The sequence below is a fragment of the Vidua chalybeata genome (genome assembly GCF_026979565.1).
Source record: "Vidua chalybeata isolate OUT-0048 chromosome W unlocalized genomic scaffold, bVidCha1 merged haplotype SUPER_W_unloc_1, whole genome shotgun sequence".
Lineage (NCBI taxonomy): Eukaryota > Metazoa > Chordata > Aves > Passeriformes > Viduidae > Vidua > Vidua chalybeata.
In genome coordinates, this window is record NW_026530320.1 from 320,532 (window position 1) to 336,702 (window position 16,171).

At 49.7% G+C, this 16,171-nt stretch overlaps 1 protein-coding gene across 1 annotated transcript in view; it reads left to right on the forward strand.

Moving 5' to 3' along the window:
- LOC128782840 (E3 ubiquitin-protein ligase RNF38-like) overlaps positions 1-15,885 on the forward strand; it is a 68,178-nt gene extending 52,293 nt beyond the window's left edge. The window contains 1 exon segment of the mRNA XM_053933329.1: positions 15,814-15,885. Coding sequence (XP_053789304.1) covers positions 15,814-15,885 — 72 coding nt within the window.
- Positions 15,886-16,171: the final 286 nt, after the last annotated feature.

Consider the following 16,171-nt stretch of genomic DNA (forward strand, 5'->3'; position numbering starts at 1 on the left):
TTACATGAACAGTGCATGAGAAACTCCAGTAGAAATATGTAAACATCAGAAGGCATAGAAAACTTTTAGAAGAACTTTAAAACTCTCAAAAGAACAGGGCGACATCTCACCCTTTTTCCGTTAAAAAAAAAGAAAAAGAAAAAAGAGAAATGAACAATGTTAAAAGGGAAAAATTTGAACAATGTTCAGTGTCCACTCATGGAGGAATCATTGGAGTGATCACTTGCGTCGTCTGCATCTGAGTCATCACTCAATGATTCATCCACTTGATGACTTTCAGTTTGGCCAGTTTCCATTTTGCCTGTCGGCCGGATTCTGTCTCTGCGGTCGCAGGTCAGGACGAACACACTTTGAAGGTACCCAGCGTACCCCAGTATCTGTGGATACGCAAGCATACCCACACCCCGAAGCAATAAGGTCATAGGGACCCTCCCATTGTTTCGTGACTAAATTCTGCACCCAAACCTTCACTCGAGGCTGATGTGTCTCATCCGAAGCCTGCAACGAAAGGTGATGATTCAAAATGACAGGGTTATTTGAATTCTGTGGCACAGTAAGATGACTGATGGTATACAAAGCTTTTGCCAACCGACTGTGCGGGGTTTCACCCTGCATTCCCCATTTTTGTTTTTGAAGAACCCACTTCAGAGTGCCATGAGCGCGTTCTACAATAGCTTGACCAGTCGGAAAATGAGGAATACCAAACTTGTGTGACACACCCCACAACTACAGGAACTGCTTCACCTTCTGTGATGCGTAAGCAGGACCATTGTCGGTTTTCACAGCAGAAGGTATGCCCAGAATGGCAAAGGCCTGCCCCCAGTGGGCAAGGACATTGCAGGCCTTTTCTCAAGTGTGAGAAGAAGCCCACATTGCAGAGGAGAACGTGTCCACAGTGACATGCACATACTTGAACCGGCCAAACTTGGCAATCTGGGTGACATCGGTCTGCCAAAGCTCCAAGGCCCTAAGGCCTCTGGGGTTTAACCCCGCTGACAAAGGCGCAGCAAGCGCGTGACAGTCGTCACACGACTCGACAATGTCACAAGCCTCAGCTGGCATCAACTGAAACTGCTTCTGCAAGGTATGTGTGTTCTGATGGAAAAACCCATGCAATGCCTTGGCCTGCGCGAGTGTGTCAGGCTGAGGTGCTGCCCATGCTGGGTTAGCCAACTTGTCAGCCCTCGCGTTACCTTCCGCTACAAACCCTGGCAAATTGGTGTGACTCCTTACATGCAGAACGTAGTACGGATGAACCCGGGCCTGAATGGCACACCACAAAGTCTTCAGTAAATGAAACAAGGCAGGATTACTGACCTCCTTCAAAACTGAATAACCCAACTACCATGTGATGTTGGCCACATAGGCAGAATCCGTGACCAAATTGAAAGGTTCCTGGGAAAATTTCTCAAATGCCATGACAGCAGCCCTCAAGTCAACCAATTGGGCTGACCCATCCTCGTGACCTTCCAGGACCTGCCACTCAGATCCATCCCTCCAAGTAACAATAGCTTTCCCTGTTTCCCTCGAACTGTCAGTGAAGACAGTGGGTCCTTGCACTGGCTCCTGACTATTTTTGGGCCACAATGAGATTTGTGTGAATTTCGCCACCTGCAGTAGCTTGTGGCTAGGCAAATGATAAGTGATCTGCCCTGAAAAGCTTTCCAGAGCACTTTGCAGGGACACACTGTGTGCAAAGCTCCAGTCAAAATCCTCCCGCGGTACTCAGAGTATGAGCTTTGCGGGATCCGCACCCATCAATTGCAAACACCGTTGCCGGCATTTGATTATCAAGTGAGCAATTAGCTCAAACAATGCGGTTGCCGTCTTCTGCAGCTGATGGGGCAGGAAAACCCATTCCAAGATGTGCAAAGAATCGGACCATTTGTCACTCCATTGGCCAATGATGCCTGTGGGATGTGAATCTGGAGTGGTAATGAACACAGTGACATCAACGGAAGGATCAATGAGATAAACCTGGCAAGCAGAAAGAACCTGCTGAACCTCCTCCAGCACCTGACATGCCTCAGGGGTCAGTGTGTGAGGCGACTTTAAATCAGTCTCCCTTTAACAAATGAAACAGAGGAGACAGTTGTGTGTTGGTCAGTCCCAAGTACGGACGTAACCAAGTGATGACACCTACCAATTTCTGGGCATCATTCAGTGTCTTCACCGAATGCACAAATTGCACCTCCTGGTGTCGGATTGTCCATTCCAGAATCTTGACCCCCAAATACTTCCAAGGACGTTGTTGTTGAACCTTTTCTGGAGCCACCTGCAGCCCATGAGAATGCAAAGCATCGAGCCACTGAGGCTGTATCCTCAGCAGCTCATCCTGGGTGGACGCAACCACCAAAATGTCATCCATATAGTGATAAAGATGGGCATCAGGAAACTGCTTGCGAACTCCAGACAAGGCACGGGCCACATACCATTGGCGTATGGCAGGAGAATTTTGCAGGTTTCGAAGGGCAACTAATTTGTCTTGAGGGAGGGGCCACTGGTTCTCCCAGATGGGTTTGTCCACCAGCCACCGTAAAGGAGGCGTAGGACACTGCGCCCTTCATCGCAGGGGCCCCCATCAAAAATCCGTCCTGATGCGCACCCCCCACGCAGACAGAACATCCCTCCCCCAGAGGTTAACACTAGTTGAAGTAACATGAGGCCGAATCATGGCCGTCTGTCCCTCTGGGTTTGTGATCAGCATGGGCTGCTGGCTCACGTAGCAACACTCTGTTCCTCCCAGTCCCGCAACAGGCGTCTCCACCGGATCCAAGGGCCACTCCGGGAGCCAGGCAGCAAGGGAGAGAACTGTGACGTCCACGCTGCTGTCAAGAAGCCCGTGGAGACGGATCTCCGGCAGCATCACACCAGGAATGGACAGGATACACAGCATCTCAGGACGTTTTTCGGTCAGGACAGCAGACTAGTGAACTTGAGGCGGCCCAGTGGATCCAAAGTCGCCGTCACCTCACGACCGATCAACTGTCCTGCGAACAGAAGACTTAAAAGGCACAAGCTGAGCAATTCGTGTCCCTTTCGGGATAGTGACTGGGGGGTGGGTGTGGAAACCATGGCACAAATCTGTCCTATGAAATCTGCATCAATAAGTCCCATGTGCACAATGATGCCCTAAAGGGTGGCACTAGATCTCCCCATAAGGAGAGCACTCATGCCCTCACCCAAGGGACCAAAGGCATCCAGGGGAACCTTGTGTATTTTGCAAGAATCTATGACAACTGTTGCTGCTGTGCAGACATCAACACCTGCTGAGCCACGGGTGCTGGCTGCAAGCCGGCTAAGCAGACCTCCATCGGCACCGGGGCTTGGAGAGAAGCTTGTGTCTGGGCGCGTCTCCCCTTCACCCTCCGCTTCCTGTTTCCCGAGCCTGGCAAAGCCTGGCCATTAGCATGCACAGTCGCCTTACAGACATTTGCAGTATGGTTTGGCCTTCCACACTGACCACACAAAAACAAGGGAGTTGTGACCTGCTGTACCTTCTTTCTCCGTTTCTTGCTGGCCTGAGCATTTCCCTGCTGTTGCTGCCCACTCTGCGGCATTGCCCAGACCGGCTGCACAGCAGTAGCCACGGCAGGCTGCACAGCAGTAGCCAAGGCAGCCATCTTATGACCTGAGGTGCCTACCTTTGCACAGGCCTCTGCCATCAGACGGACAGAAGGATCACCAGGAAGAGCCTCTATGATTCTCCTACAGTCAGCAGTGCAATTGCTTCTCGCAAGGTCCTTGTCGCCTTCTGATGAGAAGGCGGGCGACCTGGTTTCAAGACACAGCACGGCAACCCGGCCTCACCCGGATCACTCGGGCCACAGACATGCACAGACACCAATGTGGTGGATGGTCAAATGGCGTTTATTATCTTATCTCATGGGGTTAAATAGTCAAGGGGGCTTCACTACGTCAGAAGGGGATGGTGGGTCTGGCTAGGGTTAGTAAGGAGTGGAAAACTACTGAGTTTAGGAGGGGCTGCATGCTTTAGGGGTAATTGATTAACTATAGCAGGAAGAAGGGGGGAAGGGTCTAGCTTTCCGTCACATCCCGAGATCTTCCGTTCGCCTGTCCCTATCTACCACATCTCCCCCCCACTTTTTTACTAATGAATGAGGTAGTTATAAACGTAGGCACTAAGGTGAGGTATAAAGTTGTAATGTGATAAGGGAAAAGGGTTTTTTGGTAAACCTGAGTAATCTTTGCAAGGGAAGTTTAGAGAACCTCTGCGACTGGCAGTGTCTTCGGTTTCTGGTTCACAGCATTTGTTGCCGGCCTATGAACAGGGTGTTGGTCCGTTCTAGGCGAGCTTGAACGAATGAGACCAGCCTGTTTAGCAGGCAAGGTCCGAATGTGAAGGTTAAAAGCAGTATCGCTAGCGGACCTACTAGGGTGGAAATTAGAGTGGTGAGCCATGGTGATTGATTGAACCAGGACTCGAACCAGCTCTGTTGGGTTTCCCTGTCTTTCTTTCTTTGAGCCAGTCTATCTCGGAGTTCTGCCATGGAGTCTTTAACGACTCCTGTGTGGTCCGCGTAGAAACAGCATTCCTCCTTCAAGGCGGCACACAAACCTCCTTGCTGCATGAACAAGAGGTCCAGTCCCCGCCTGTTCTGTAAGACCACTTCCGAAAGCGAGGAAACTGATTTCTCTAGAAAGGAGATGGATTTCTCGATCCTCTGCAGGTCCTCATCGATGGTCATTTGCAGCTGAGCAAGCCCTTGGTGTCGGGTCGCAAGGGCCGAGACACCTGTGGCTGTGCCAGCTGCTCCCAGGCTGAGCAGCATTGCGATAGTCACTCCCGTTATTATTTCTCTTTTGTGGAGTCGGCCGGGCTCCTCGAAGATGTGGTACACCTCCTCGTCTGAGTGGTACAGGACCCTAGGAACAATTAGAACTTGGACACAGAAATCGGTAGCGTCATTGAATTTGGCAAGGAACACGCAAGGACTTACCCCAGATTTCTGACAAACCCACATCCCAGATGCGGATGGGACCGCCCACTTGTTGATCTTTCTGTTGGGCTTGACGACTTCGGTGCAGAGGTTGCCTTTCTGCTTCGCCAAGGCTGCATTGCCAAAGCATTTGCCCCGGCCTGTGACTTGACTCAGGGTGATTCCCCTACGGGGGGTGTCCCATCTGCACTGGTGAGGGGCTTCGGCTGTGGAGTAACTGAAGGGGGTGTCTAGAGCGACTCCTTCGTAGAAAGGAGGTTTAACATCGTAACAAAGCCAGCAGGAATTGGTTAGGTTTGGGTTGGATTCGTTCAAGGATAGAAAGGTAGCCTCTAGCATGCGGAAGATTGGGTCTGAGTCCGACTCGGCTAAGCGGCCTATTTGGAAGGCATCTGCATGGCCGGTCGGGATATCGGTGGCCTTTGTGGGTAGTGGTTTGGGATGGGTAACGTTTTCCCCTTTTAGCACGTCCTTAATAACCATATTGGGTCCTACCGGTCGGGGTGCCGGTGGTTGGAGCCTGATAATTCGCACGTTCACCCACTCTTTTGGCGCCTTGAGGACTACCGTCCATGTTCTGCCTGTGGCCCAACTAGGGTGTTCTGGCTGCAGGACCGTCATGTTATAGTCTGTGCACTTCCGATGTTCGGGTTGTGTATGATAGTTGCTATAGACCCCTCCCTTTGAAGGCGGGCTTTTTACAGCCGGTAGGTGCCCAGGGGAACTGCAAGAATCTATCGGGCTCTTGTGGTTCCCACCCTTCTCCCGATGGTCTGGTATCTGTGACAATGGTTTCACAGCCCCAGTGCCCGCAATATCCCCACCCCGGGTAGTTACAGTACTTCTTCCCAGGGTTGGAGGCTGGACACCAGTAGGACAGGTACATGTACATGATGTGCGGGTGATGGGATCGTAGTTTTGGTCGTCCTGGAAACAGGTCGGTGATATGGAACACGAAGGATGGGGTGCCTGCCGTGGTGATTTCTTTGAACACCTTGTCACTTGAAAGATGCTGCATGACCCACCTGAATGGCTGATGGGGGTGATAGTCTGGGTTGGCTCGCCCCTCGGCGATGAGCCCTAATAGCAAGATCGCACAAAACCACCGTTGCTGTCTGGGTCTGACCGGTGTAGGATTCTTGGGTGCTGTCTGGCGTTTTGGCGGCTCGTCGCTTTTCTCTGGAACCGGGATGTACGCGTTACGGGGACGACCCACGAGCATGTCCTGTAAACAGAAACTCGCAATTCTCGTTAGTCCCCTGGGTTGTGGCTGTATTGAAAAGAAGCAGTCCTTGATGTTTAGCACTGCGCATGGCTGCCCTTTGGGGTTTACCAGATTATATATCCTTTGCTGGTTTCCCTCTGGTCCGGTGATCCTCACTGGGAAGGCTTTTACTGTCCCTGAGGGAGCCCACTTTGCACAAGCTATCTTTATTCTAGCCCAGTTGGTAAACTGGGCTGGTTCGCTTTGTGATTGCCTTTCGATGTGGCTTAAGGCTTCATTCGGTTTTGTTTCAAACCGCGTCAGCTCCGCTTTTTCCGTTTCTGAGTCCCCGTCAGCGTCCGTCAGCTCTCCCGAGCTGTCAGAACTGGTGGAGCTCGACTCAGAGCCGGAAGTCGAGTGCCAGCGCGTTTCCGGGTCCCGGTGCCTTTTCGTGCAGCTCCAGCCCCATCCCTCCCCCTCCCTTCAGGGGTGGTGCCGCTCCCGCCCCCTGGGCTTGCCCTGCCGCCCGCAGGGGGAGGTCTCTCCCTTAGATGGTAGCGGCTTTGAGCATGGCTCCTGATTGGGCACGCGCTCTCCGCCGCCCCCCTCCTCCTCCTTTCCTCGCGGCTGCGCACTAGCGAGAATGCGGGTATTCGGGGTCTTCCCGCAGGGAGCATGCGCGCCCCGCCCATCCTCTGGGTCACCGGCGCCATGTTCGGCGGGGTAGGGCGGGGGTGCTGCCCGCGTCTCCTCCCGAGCCATGTTTCCCGCGTCTCTGGCTTCCCTCGCCAAATCCTTCCAAAAGGACTGCGCGCGCTGCTGCGCCCCCGGCGCCGAGTCGCCGATTCGCGGTGAAGGGACGGACGGGGGGTCCACGAGTTTTTCGGGAAGCCCCGCGGGGGGGGTTGGGCTCGGGCTCGGGGAGGGGGGGGACGCGCCTGATCCCTCCGGGTCCCCGCTCCCGGGTACCTCGCTATTGGGGGCGGTTTGCGTTGCCGCTCCTACCCCCAGTTTGGGTGTAGCTAATAAACATGCGCTTGCCGCGCTCCATGTTTCTTGTTCCTCTAACGCCTCGCGCAGAGCCCGCTCGACTTTTCCCCAAGCCTTGAGGCTTTTCCCGCTGCCTGAGGTTTTTGTTTCCTCGGCTAATGCGGCCGTACATCTCCCCCACACCTCCGGGTGTAATATATCCGCGGGACGTTCAATCGTCCCGAGTTCAAGGAGTCTCGCAATAGCGAGGTAAAAATCCTTGAGCTTACACTTAATTCCCCACTGCTTATAAATCGAACTCATGACCTTCGCGATGGCCTCCATGTGGATCGCTGGTCCGGGGACGTCTCCCCTGCCTAGAATCGGCTTGGCCGTTCTGGCCGCTGTCTCTCGTCCAGGAGATTCCCGCTACCTTAGGGTTTCGGCACCATATGTCGCCTTCTGATGAGAAGGCGGGCGACCTGGTTTCAAGACACAGCACGGCAACCCGGCCTCACCCGGATCACTCGGGCCACAGACATGCACAGACACCAATGTGGTGGATGGTCAAATGGCGTTTATTATCTTATCTCATGGGGTTAAATAGTCAAGGGGGCTTCACTACGTCAGAAGGGGATGGTGGGTCTGGCTAGGGTTAGTAAGGAGTGGAAAACTACTGAGTTTAGGAGGGGCTGCATGCTTTAGGGGTAATTGATTAACTATAGCAGGAAGAAGGGGGGAAGGGTCTAGCTTTCCGTCACATCCTGAGATCTTCCATTCACCTGTCCCTATCTACCACAGGTCCTTAATCAAAAGCTTCCTTGCCTCAGGATCTCCCACCTGCTTCTCCACAGAGGCAGACAGCCTGTCTGCAAATCATAGGAAAGACTCATCAGCTCCCTGGACAACAGTCACAAATTACTCCTTTGGAGCAGCCACTTCTATGGTCTGAATCAATGCTGCCATGCCTCTTTTCTGGCACTGATCCAGCACCAGGGGAGCAAAGCCAGCCTGCCTCTGAGGATCAGCATAATTGCCTGTGCCTAGCAGCACATCAGTACCAATCACACGTCTGGGATCCTGTTGGCCCAACATAGCATTTCACTCCACTGCTCTGGCTGCCAGCTGAGTCCATTTAGACTCAAAAAGGTTGTATTCTACACGCTGAAAAAGAACACGAGCCAAGCTTTGAATATCATAAGGTGTCAGCAAATCAGCAGCAAACACTCGAAGCATCTGGATGACTTCAACAGACCCCAGACCATATTTTCCAACCTTATCACAGAGTTCCGTCAAAGCTTTCAATGGTAAAGGCTGATGGGCGTTATGAGCAACACCCCTGAGCACAGGGAAAGCCTGGAGACCCCCTGGTAAGGCGGCAGCACCCGCTAAGTCCCGTCCCATGGACTCCATAGGGACAGAAGCAGATGTCTGACTGGGAGTCAGCTCAACACCACCCGATATCGCGTCCCCTGCAGCATCGGCAGGGCCAGAGCAGGCAGCTCCGCACCCCGGGAGGCTATGCTCAAAGGCACAATCAAGCACATACTCGACCTTAGCTTAGACTTCTCGCCAAAACCGCTCGTGTTCCCTCGGACGTACAGTCACCTGATACGGCGGAAGCTTCCACAAGGCCGAGGAAGAAGACCCACGGCCCCAGGGAAGCACGGGTCTCCCTCCGGCCGCGTCACCTTTTGCAGCAAACGTAAACACCGCAGTGCCCGCACTCGCTGCAGCCCCAGTTCCCGCAGGAGGGACGGGCGGCGGAGACTGGCCAGCCCCCGCCGGGGCCCCCCCGGGACCACCCTCCCCCGGCACGGGGGGAGAGCGGTGCGCAGAGCGAGACGCAGCTCGCAGAGGCGCGCCATCGCTCGGCACCCCGACCCCGGGCCTGGCCGCACCCAAAAGAGTCCCGCCTCCGGCGGCTTCCTCCGCCTGCGCATGCCCGGCAGGCTGCTCAGACGCAGAATCAATCAGTGATGTCGTCCCCGAGCGGGAGAGCGGGGGGAGGGAGCAGCTGACTCCGCTCCTGCCGCTCCCAAGGGATACGTTATGGAAACCCCGCAGTTCGGACAAAGTGTTGTCACCAAATCAGGCTCCAGCAGAGGCGGAGGCTGAGCCAGGGGCGCCCCGTAGCCCCCGAGCGCTGGAAGGGCACGGAGAGAGGGCGTTCTCGCACCGCTCCGCCACCCCCCCCGGCGCAGAAAGGGACGAGGTCGGCACCGCCGACTCTGCGGGACGCCCAGAGGCCCGCGGGGCTCTGCCCTTCCGCTGGCTGGGAGCCCAATCCACGCCGGAGGAACAAGAGTCGCGATCCGAGCTGGAACTGTCACCCAGCGCAGCGTCCTGGGGAGAAGGGGAAGGCTCCGATCCGCGCAAAGACTCAAAATCCACCTCAGCCTCCGAAAAGATTTCAGCGTCACCCAGTTCAGAGGCTGGGGGGCTGGGAGACTCAAAGTCCTGCCAAAGCTTATCAATCCGTCTCCATTTCAACAGCATTGCCACCACGCCTGCACTATAACCAGCAGAGAGAAAGCCCATGAGGTGTTCTCCCAGGAGAGACCACGCCTCCTCAGGGGCTGAAAAGGACCCATGATCTTTGCCCCAGTAAAACAGTTGTTTAAAGCCATCCCAAAGAACAGAAGTCCTCTTTCGCTCCAGAAGAGCTTTCCAGACATCCAAGACCAAGAAATCCTCCATAGAAATCACAGGGGTTGCCCTGACCACAAGCACTGCAGGCAGACAGGAAGGCAGAGAGGGTAGTCAAGAATTAAAAAGACCTCACCCACGGCTGTCCTACACACGGCGGCCACCAGATGTCCTCCCCCGACACGAAATAACTCACGCACTCACTGAGATGCAAAAGAAGGAAAAAAGCAAATTTTATTTCTGACCTCGCAATATATAGAATTCCAAAAGTGACAGTGGATTGGAGGATGAAATTGCCACCTCTCCAACCACACTGGTCAAACCAACAGTCCATCAATTCTCTCCTCCCACAAAGAAGAATGCAAAACAATCATTATTTACATGAACAGTGCATGAGAAACGCCAGTAGAAATATGTAAACATCAGAAGGCATAGAAAACTTTTAAAAGAACTTTAAAACTCTTAAAAGAACAGGGTGACACCCTGCTATTCATGTCTATGGTCTGAGTCAATGCTGAAGCATTTTTCCACACTGGATGTATTAAACCATATTAATTGCATAAAGCTTAGTCATGTCAAGATCAAGTGCCAGGTTCTACACCTGGGATGGGATAATCTTGGCTATACGAACAAACTGAGGGAAGAGACACTAGTGAGAAGCCCCATGGAAAGAGATCTGGTGGTTTTGGATGGGTGGCAAGCTGAATATGAGTCAGCAGCATGCCCTGGCAGCCAAAAGGTCCACCTGTGTCCATGGGTGCCTCAAGCACAGCATAACTAGCCTGTCAAAGATGATGATTCTCCCACTCTACACTGCACTGGTGCAGCCCCACCTTGAGTACTGTGTGCAGTCTTGGCTGCCTCAGTATAAGAAGGACATCAAACTGTGTCCAAAAGAGGGTGACCAAGATGGTGAAAGGCCTCAAGAGAAAGACTTATGAGGAGTGGCTGAGATCACTTGGTTTATTCAAGAAAGAGAAGACTGAGGCGTGACCTCATCTCAGTCTACAATTTCCCCCTGTGCTCAGCACTGGTGAGGCCACACCTTGAGTACTGTGTCCAGTTCTAGGCCCCTCAATTCAGGAAGGACATTGAGGTGCTGAAGCATGTCCAGAGAAGGGCAACAAAGTTGGTGAAGGGTCTGGAGCACAAGTCTTATGAGGGAACTGGGGCTGTTTAGCCTGGAGAAAAGGAGGCTCAGGGGAAACCTTATTGCTCTCTACAACTACCTGAAAGGAGATTGTAGCCAGGTGGGGGTCAGCCTCTTCTCCCAGGCAGCTAGGGACAGGACAAGAGGACATAGCCTCAAGCTGAGCCAGGGGAGGTTCAGGTTGGACATTAGGAGGAATTTCTTCACAGAAAGGGTTATTAGATATTGGAATGGACTGCCCAGGGAGGTGGTGGATTCACTGTCCCTGGAGGTGTTTAGGGAAAGACTGGACATGGCACTTAGTGCCATGGTAATGATGCCATTTGGGTTTTGCCTTTTTTTTTCTATGTTCTCTGTATTCTTCATACATATATTTGTAACTCTGTTGCCTATTGTATTAGTAGCTAGTTTTCCCAGTAATTTTCCACAGCCTTTCCCTAAGCAGAAAGACAAAACAAATTCCAGAGCTCCAAGCCCTGGGAAGTACAAGGCTCTGTGCTACCTTGGTTCTTCCTGGGAACCAAGTCCGAGAACAACTCTTCAAGATACATTCCAATGGACAAAGTACAACTAGTGCTGAAGGAGGGGCTACAGAGAAGGGGTTTGACCGGGGGGGGGGGGGGGGGGGGGGGGGGGGGGGGGGGGGGGGGGGGGGGGGGGGGGAATTGCATCATCACTTGTCCTCCTAATTGGTGTTTTTTATCAATTATGCTAATTTCCTAAAACCTATAAAAATGTACTCACCCCTGGGGGTGTGGGCTTTTGTGGACATCTTTCCACGACCACCTCTGAAGGCCTTCAAATAAAGATCCTCTTTTATAATACCTCCTTACTAAAATTATCTCAAGTTTCATTTTCCGGTTGGGAAAAAGGCAACAGTCTAGTTGACATTGGTGGTGTTAGGTCATAAGTTGGGTTCAATGATCTCAGAGGTCTTTTCCAACCTAGTTGATTCTGTGATTCCTCTAGAAGGGCAGTGGAGGGAGATGTGCTGATCTCTCTCTGGTAACCAGCAATAGGACACAAGGAAATGGAAAGAAGCTGCATTGGGAAGTTCATATTGGACATTAGGAAAATATTCTTCACTGAGAGGGTGCTTGGTCACTGGAACAGGCCCCCCAAGGAAGCAGTCATAGCAGTACGCTTGTCAGAGTTTAAGGAGCGTCTGGACAATGCTCTTAGTCATATTATTTAGTTTTAGGTAGTCTTAAAAGGAGCAGGGAGTTGGACTCAATGATACTTTTTGGTCCCTTACAACTTGAGATATTCTATGATTCTGTGTGGTGTGGAGAGAAAGTAAATAAGGAAAAATAGCTTGCTCTCTCTTCTGAAATGACAACAAGGACCATCGAGTGTCATGCACACCATGACATAATGGATGCTGAAATTCTGTGAAGGTTGCTAAGTTTTTTAAAAAATAATTCTTCTGAGGCTTGTTAATGCAAAGACATTGCATTTGTCTCAAAAAGTACTTGACCCACAGGCTGCTGGAAGTTAGGGAAATGTATCAGGGAAATATCCCAGGCAAATAGTGATAGGAGAAGGGGAAATGGCCTCCCTTGAACCAAGGGAGGTTCAAGTTGGATATTAGGAAAAATGTCCTCACTGAAAGAATGGTTAAGCATTGGAACAGGCTCCCCAGGAAAGTGGTGGAGTCACCATCCCTGAAATCCCTGAAAGTGTTCAAAAAAATGAGTAGACATGGCACTTCACCATATGGTTTAGTGGTGGTATTTGGTCAAAGGTTGGACTTGGTGATCTTGGAGGTCTTTTCCAACCTTAATGATTCTATGATTCTATCATGTATGCTCTTTCTTATGTATCTGCTGTTGATCACTGTTCAATTCAAGAGTATTTGGTTAAATGAAGCTTTGGTTGGACTCAGTATGGCAGTTCTTAAGTTACATTAAGCACTTTCAATTGGTAATCAAAGGATATTGAAAATAGCCCCTGGAGACCAGCAAAATGGGGGAAAAAACAGTTTTGGCAAATTCTTATTTTAGTAATCTGAAGTGAACTGTAGTAATTTTGAGGTGATTTTGTGCTGATGCTTCTCACCAAACATAGAAATTGCCTACTTTTAACACTAGTATTGGCTAAAGGATAACTGACTTGAGAAAAAATGCATCAGCATAACAGTGTCAACTAGGCAGGTTTCTCTTTAATTGAAAGACTTTTGGAATCTGCGCCTAAAGGGAGTACAGTTACACTATGTCAACACAAAAATTTAGACTGTTTAGGGAGTGGGGTAAAATAACTTCTGATCTTTAAATTCATATCTCATGATGATAAATTGAGCAAGGGAACACATTATCATTGGTTAATTTTAGTAAAGCTTACTATTCCATTACAAGCTGGTGATGTGACAGTAGAGGGCATCAAAGCAAACTCTGACACATCTACCTATGAAATTTGAATTTTTGTCTGTCCTATAGTCATAAAACCCTACATAGAAAGACTTTTTCAGGCAATATGAGATTTCCAGAGAAAAACCTATTTTATACTGAATTATTAATTATGTGCCTATATATTAGACTACAGTGAGAAAAAAATCCATGTTACATAAGGCTGAAGACTCATGAAAAAGAGGTTAAACAGTGAATGGGACAAGATTAACAAGAGAGAGAATAATCTTCTTGCTTTTCAGGCTTTTCAGCTCTCAGTTGTATAATGTTTTGCAATATCTGATTGGTTATTGATATCGTAACTCCTTGAGTGTCTTGGTTTGAAAGATGAGTGTCTGCCAAAGAAGGCAGGAACCTCTCTTGGAATGGAAAATGTGACCCCCGTCCCTCCAGATTATTATAACTTTGAAATTACAGGGCTTGCAGGGCAAAAATATGGGAAAAGGAATAACAGTTCTTTATATATATATATATATATATATATATAGCAAGACAAGCAAAAAAATAACATCAGCAACAACAAATCAAAACAGAAAACCCAATAAACAGTCTCTTCCTGCTCTTTAAGCATTTTCCCCTTTGGTGTAGTTATGGTCACAGCCAGCAGGGGCGCTGTTGGCTCCCGGTGGTCAGGGCAGGTGCGATGATTCCCCCTCAGCTGCAAGGGGTGCTGTGGCGCAGGCTCAGCTGCCTTTCTGCATGGGGATAATGGTGGGCAAGCTGGCGGAAGAGATAGAAAAGGGGTTTCCTTTACAAACCCACAAGGGGAGCTGGTCCTGGTGCCCCTCCGGATGGTGAAATGGACTGTAGCAGGAACTTTGGAGCAGCAAGCTGGAACGGTAGCGAGCACACCCAGAGTGACAAACAAAATGTGGCAGAAACTCTGCAGCTGTAGCAGGAGCCACAGTGATCCAGGCAGACATGGGGTGTCAAGTTAAAGTGTAGCGAAAGTCTCGAAGCAGCAACAGAAAACAGTGGGGCTGGGCAGCGGCAGCCGGGCTCCCAAAAACAGATGGGAGATGCTCCCTCGGACAATGAGTAGACGATGAGGGTCCTTCCCAGTGAGGTCGGGTGTTAATAAGGTCCCAGTTCAACAGCTGCTATTGCGAGCAAAGCCTCCCTCATGGTAGGAGAAGCTGTAAGAGATGGAACTCCACGGTGGCAATGAATTCTCCCCACAGCAGCAACAGCACCACTCCTCCTCCAATCCCAAGCACAAGAGAGAGCAAGGAGCTGAGCCCAGTCCCTCACCCCCCAGCCAAAATCTGGAGCCTGCAGCCAGCTGCACCCTTCTTTTGTCTCTTATAAGTACTGTCAGTATCATCTCTTAAGTCAGCAAATGGGAGAAAATTCCCCAAGAGAAAGAAAAAAATAGAAAAATCCTAACTTCTAGCATTGAGTCAAAGAAATATATGAGTAACCTTTTTTTTAAAGCGGGATTTAATCATAATTTCAAAGAAAAACTTGAAAACATGACCTGTATTCACCCTGAAGGCTCAGGCTGGGAATCCTTTTCTTCTGAATAAGGTTTATTTCAGCTAGAATATTTCTATTTAATGTTTCTTATGATAATTGCAGTCCCTTGTGCAGCTCTTATGTTACAGGACATTAGCTTGACTGAAGGAAGAGCAAGTTAAGAGAGCTTGTACATACGTACATACATACATGTATTGCGGCCTATGATATATCATACACACCTAATTAATCTTTACACTGGTTATGTTGAGATGTGAAGGGGAATTAATTTGATGGAATACACAAAAACAAGTAGTCAAACAGGGGACCAGAGATGCTGTGCCGCCCCTTTACTGGATATTTTCAGGACCTAATGGGAGAGAGACTTGAGTAACCTGGTCTGACCTTACAGCTGACTGCTTTGAGCAGAATGCTGACCTAGAGACCTTCAGAGGATCATTTCAACATGAATAATTTTATGAATTAGTGCATTCTCAACAAATTTTTCATTAAAAGGCTAAATTTCTCTGCATGTTCAGCTTTGGAGCTGTTTAGTCAGATTGTGTGTTGTATCTGTTGCTAAAAACCCTTCTTTTTCCCCACCTCACTCACTTTCAAACTTGCATGATAGACTTCAGCTCTTCTGCTGGGATAACAGGATAATGAGAGTCTAAAAAGCTGTGGTTAATAATAAAGACCAGGATGCCCTAATATAGGGCACTTTCTTCCACCTATGTCTTGCTTCTCTAGTGATGGTGGATTTCTCTGCCCACTGTGTTTTTCTTTTGAGTTTACAAAACTTGCAGGTCATTTTCACATACTCCAAAGTATCAGAAAACAGGTGCATGCTGAGTTTATGTTTTTTTTTTTTTTTTTTTTTTTTTTTGTGTGTGTGTCTGTTTTGGGCACTCTTGATCACTGCAAGTGGCAATTTAATTTTGTTTCTGGGTTGCAGACACTGTTACTGTAATGAGTGTATTTGGCAGTGCATTAAACTTTCTCTCACTTCTGGTTCTACAGGTAAATCGTACCTGCCCAATTTGCAGAGCTGATGCTTCAGAAGTGCATCGTGATTCAGAAGGACTAATCTAAGAGCACAAATCTGGTTTGGGTGTTCGTGGTCACATGTATATGAACTATCCATTGAACTTACCCATGTGGCTTCCATCATTCCATTCACACAAAAGAATCAATGGATGTTGCTTTGCACTCTGTGACTTAATCAGTTATAAAGCTTATCATTAGTCTTCACAATTGTGAGATTGTTATACTAACTGTGATTGGAACTCCAAAGACTTTTTTAGCTTTATTTTGTGTGTGCACTAACTTTTCCTGGGTTTTGTGGGATCATTTTGAGTGTTGCTGTGAGATTACAGTG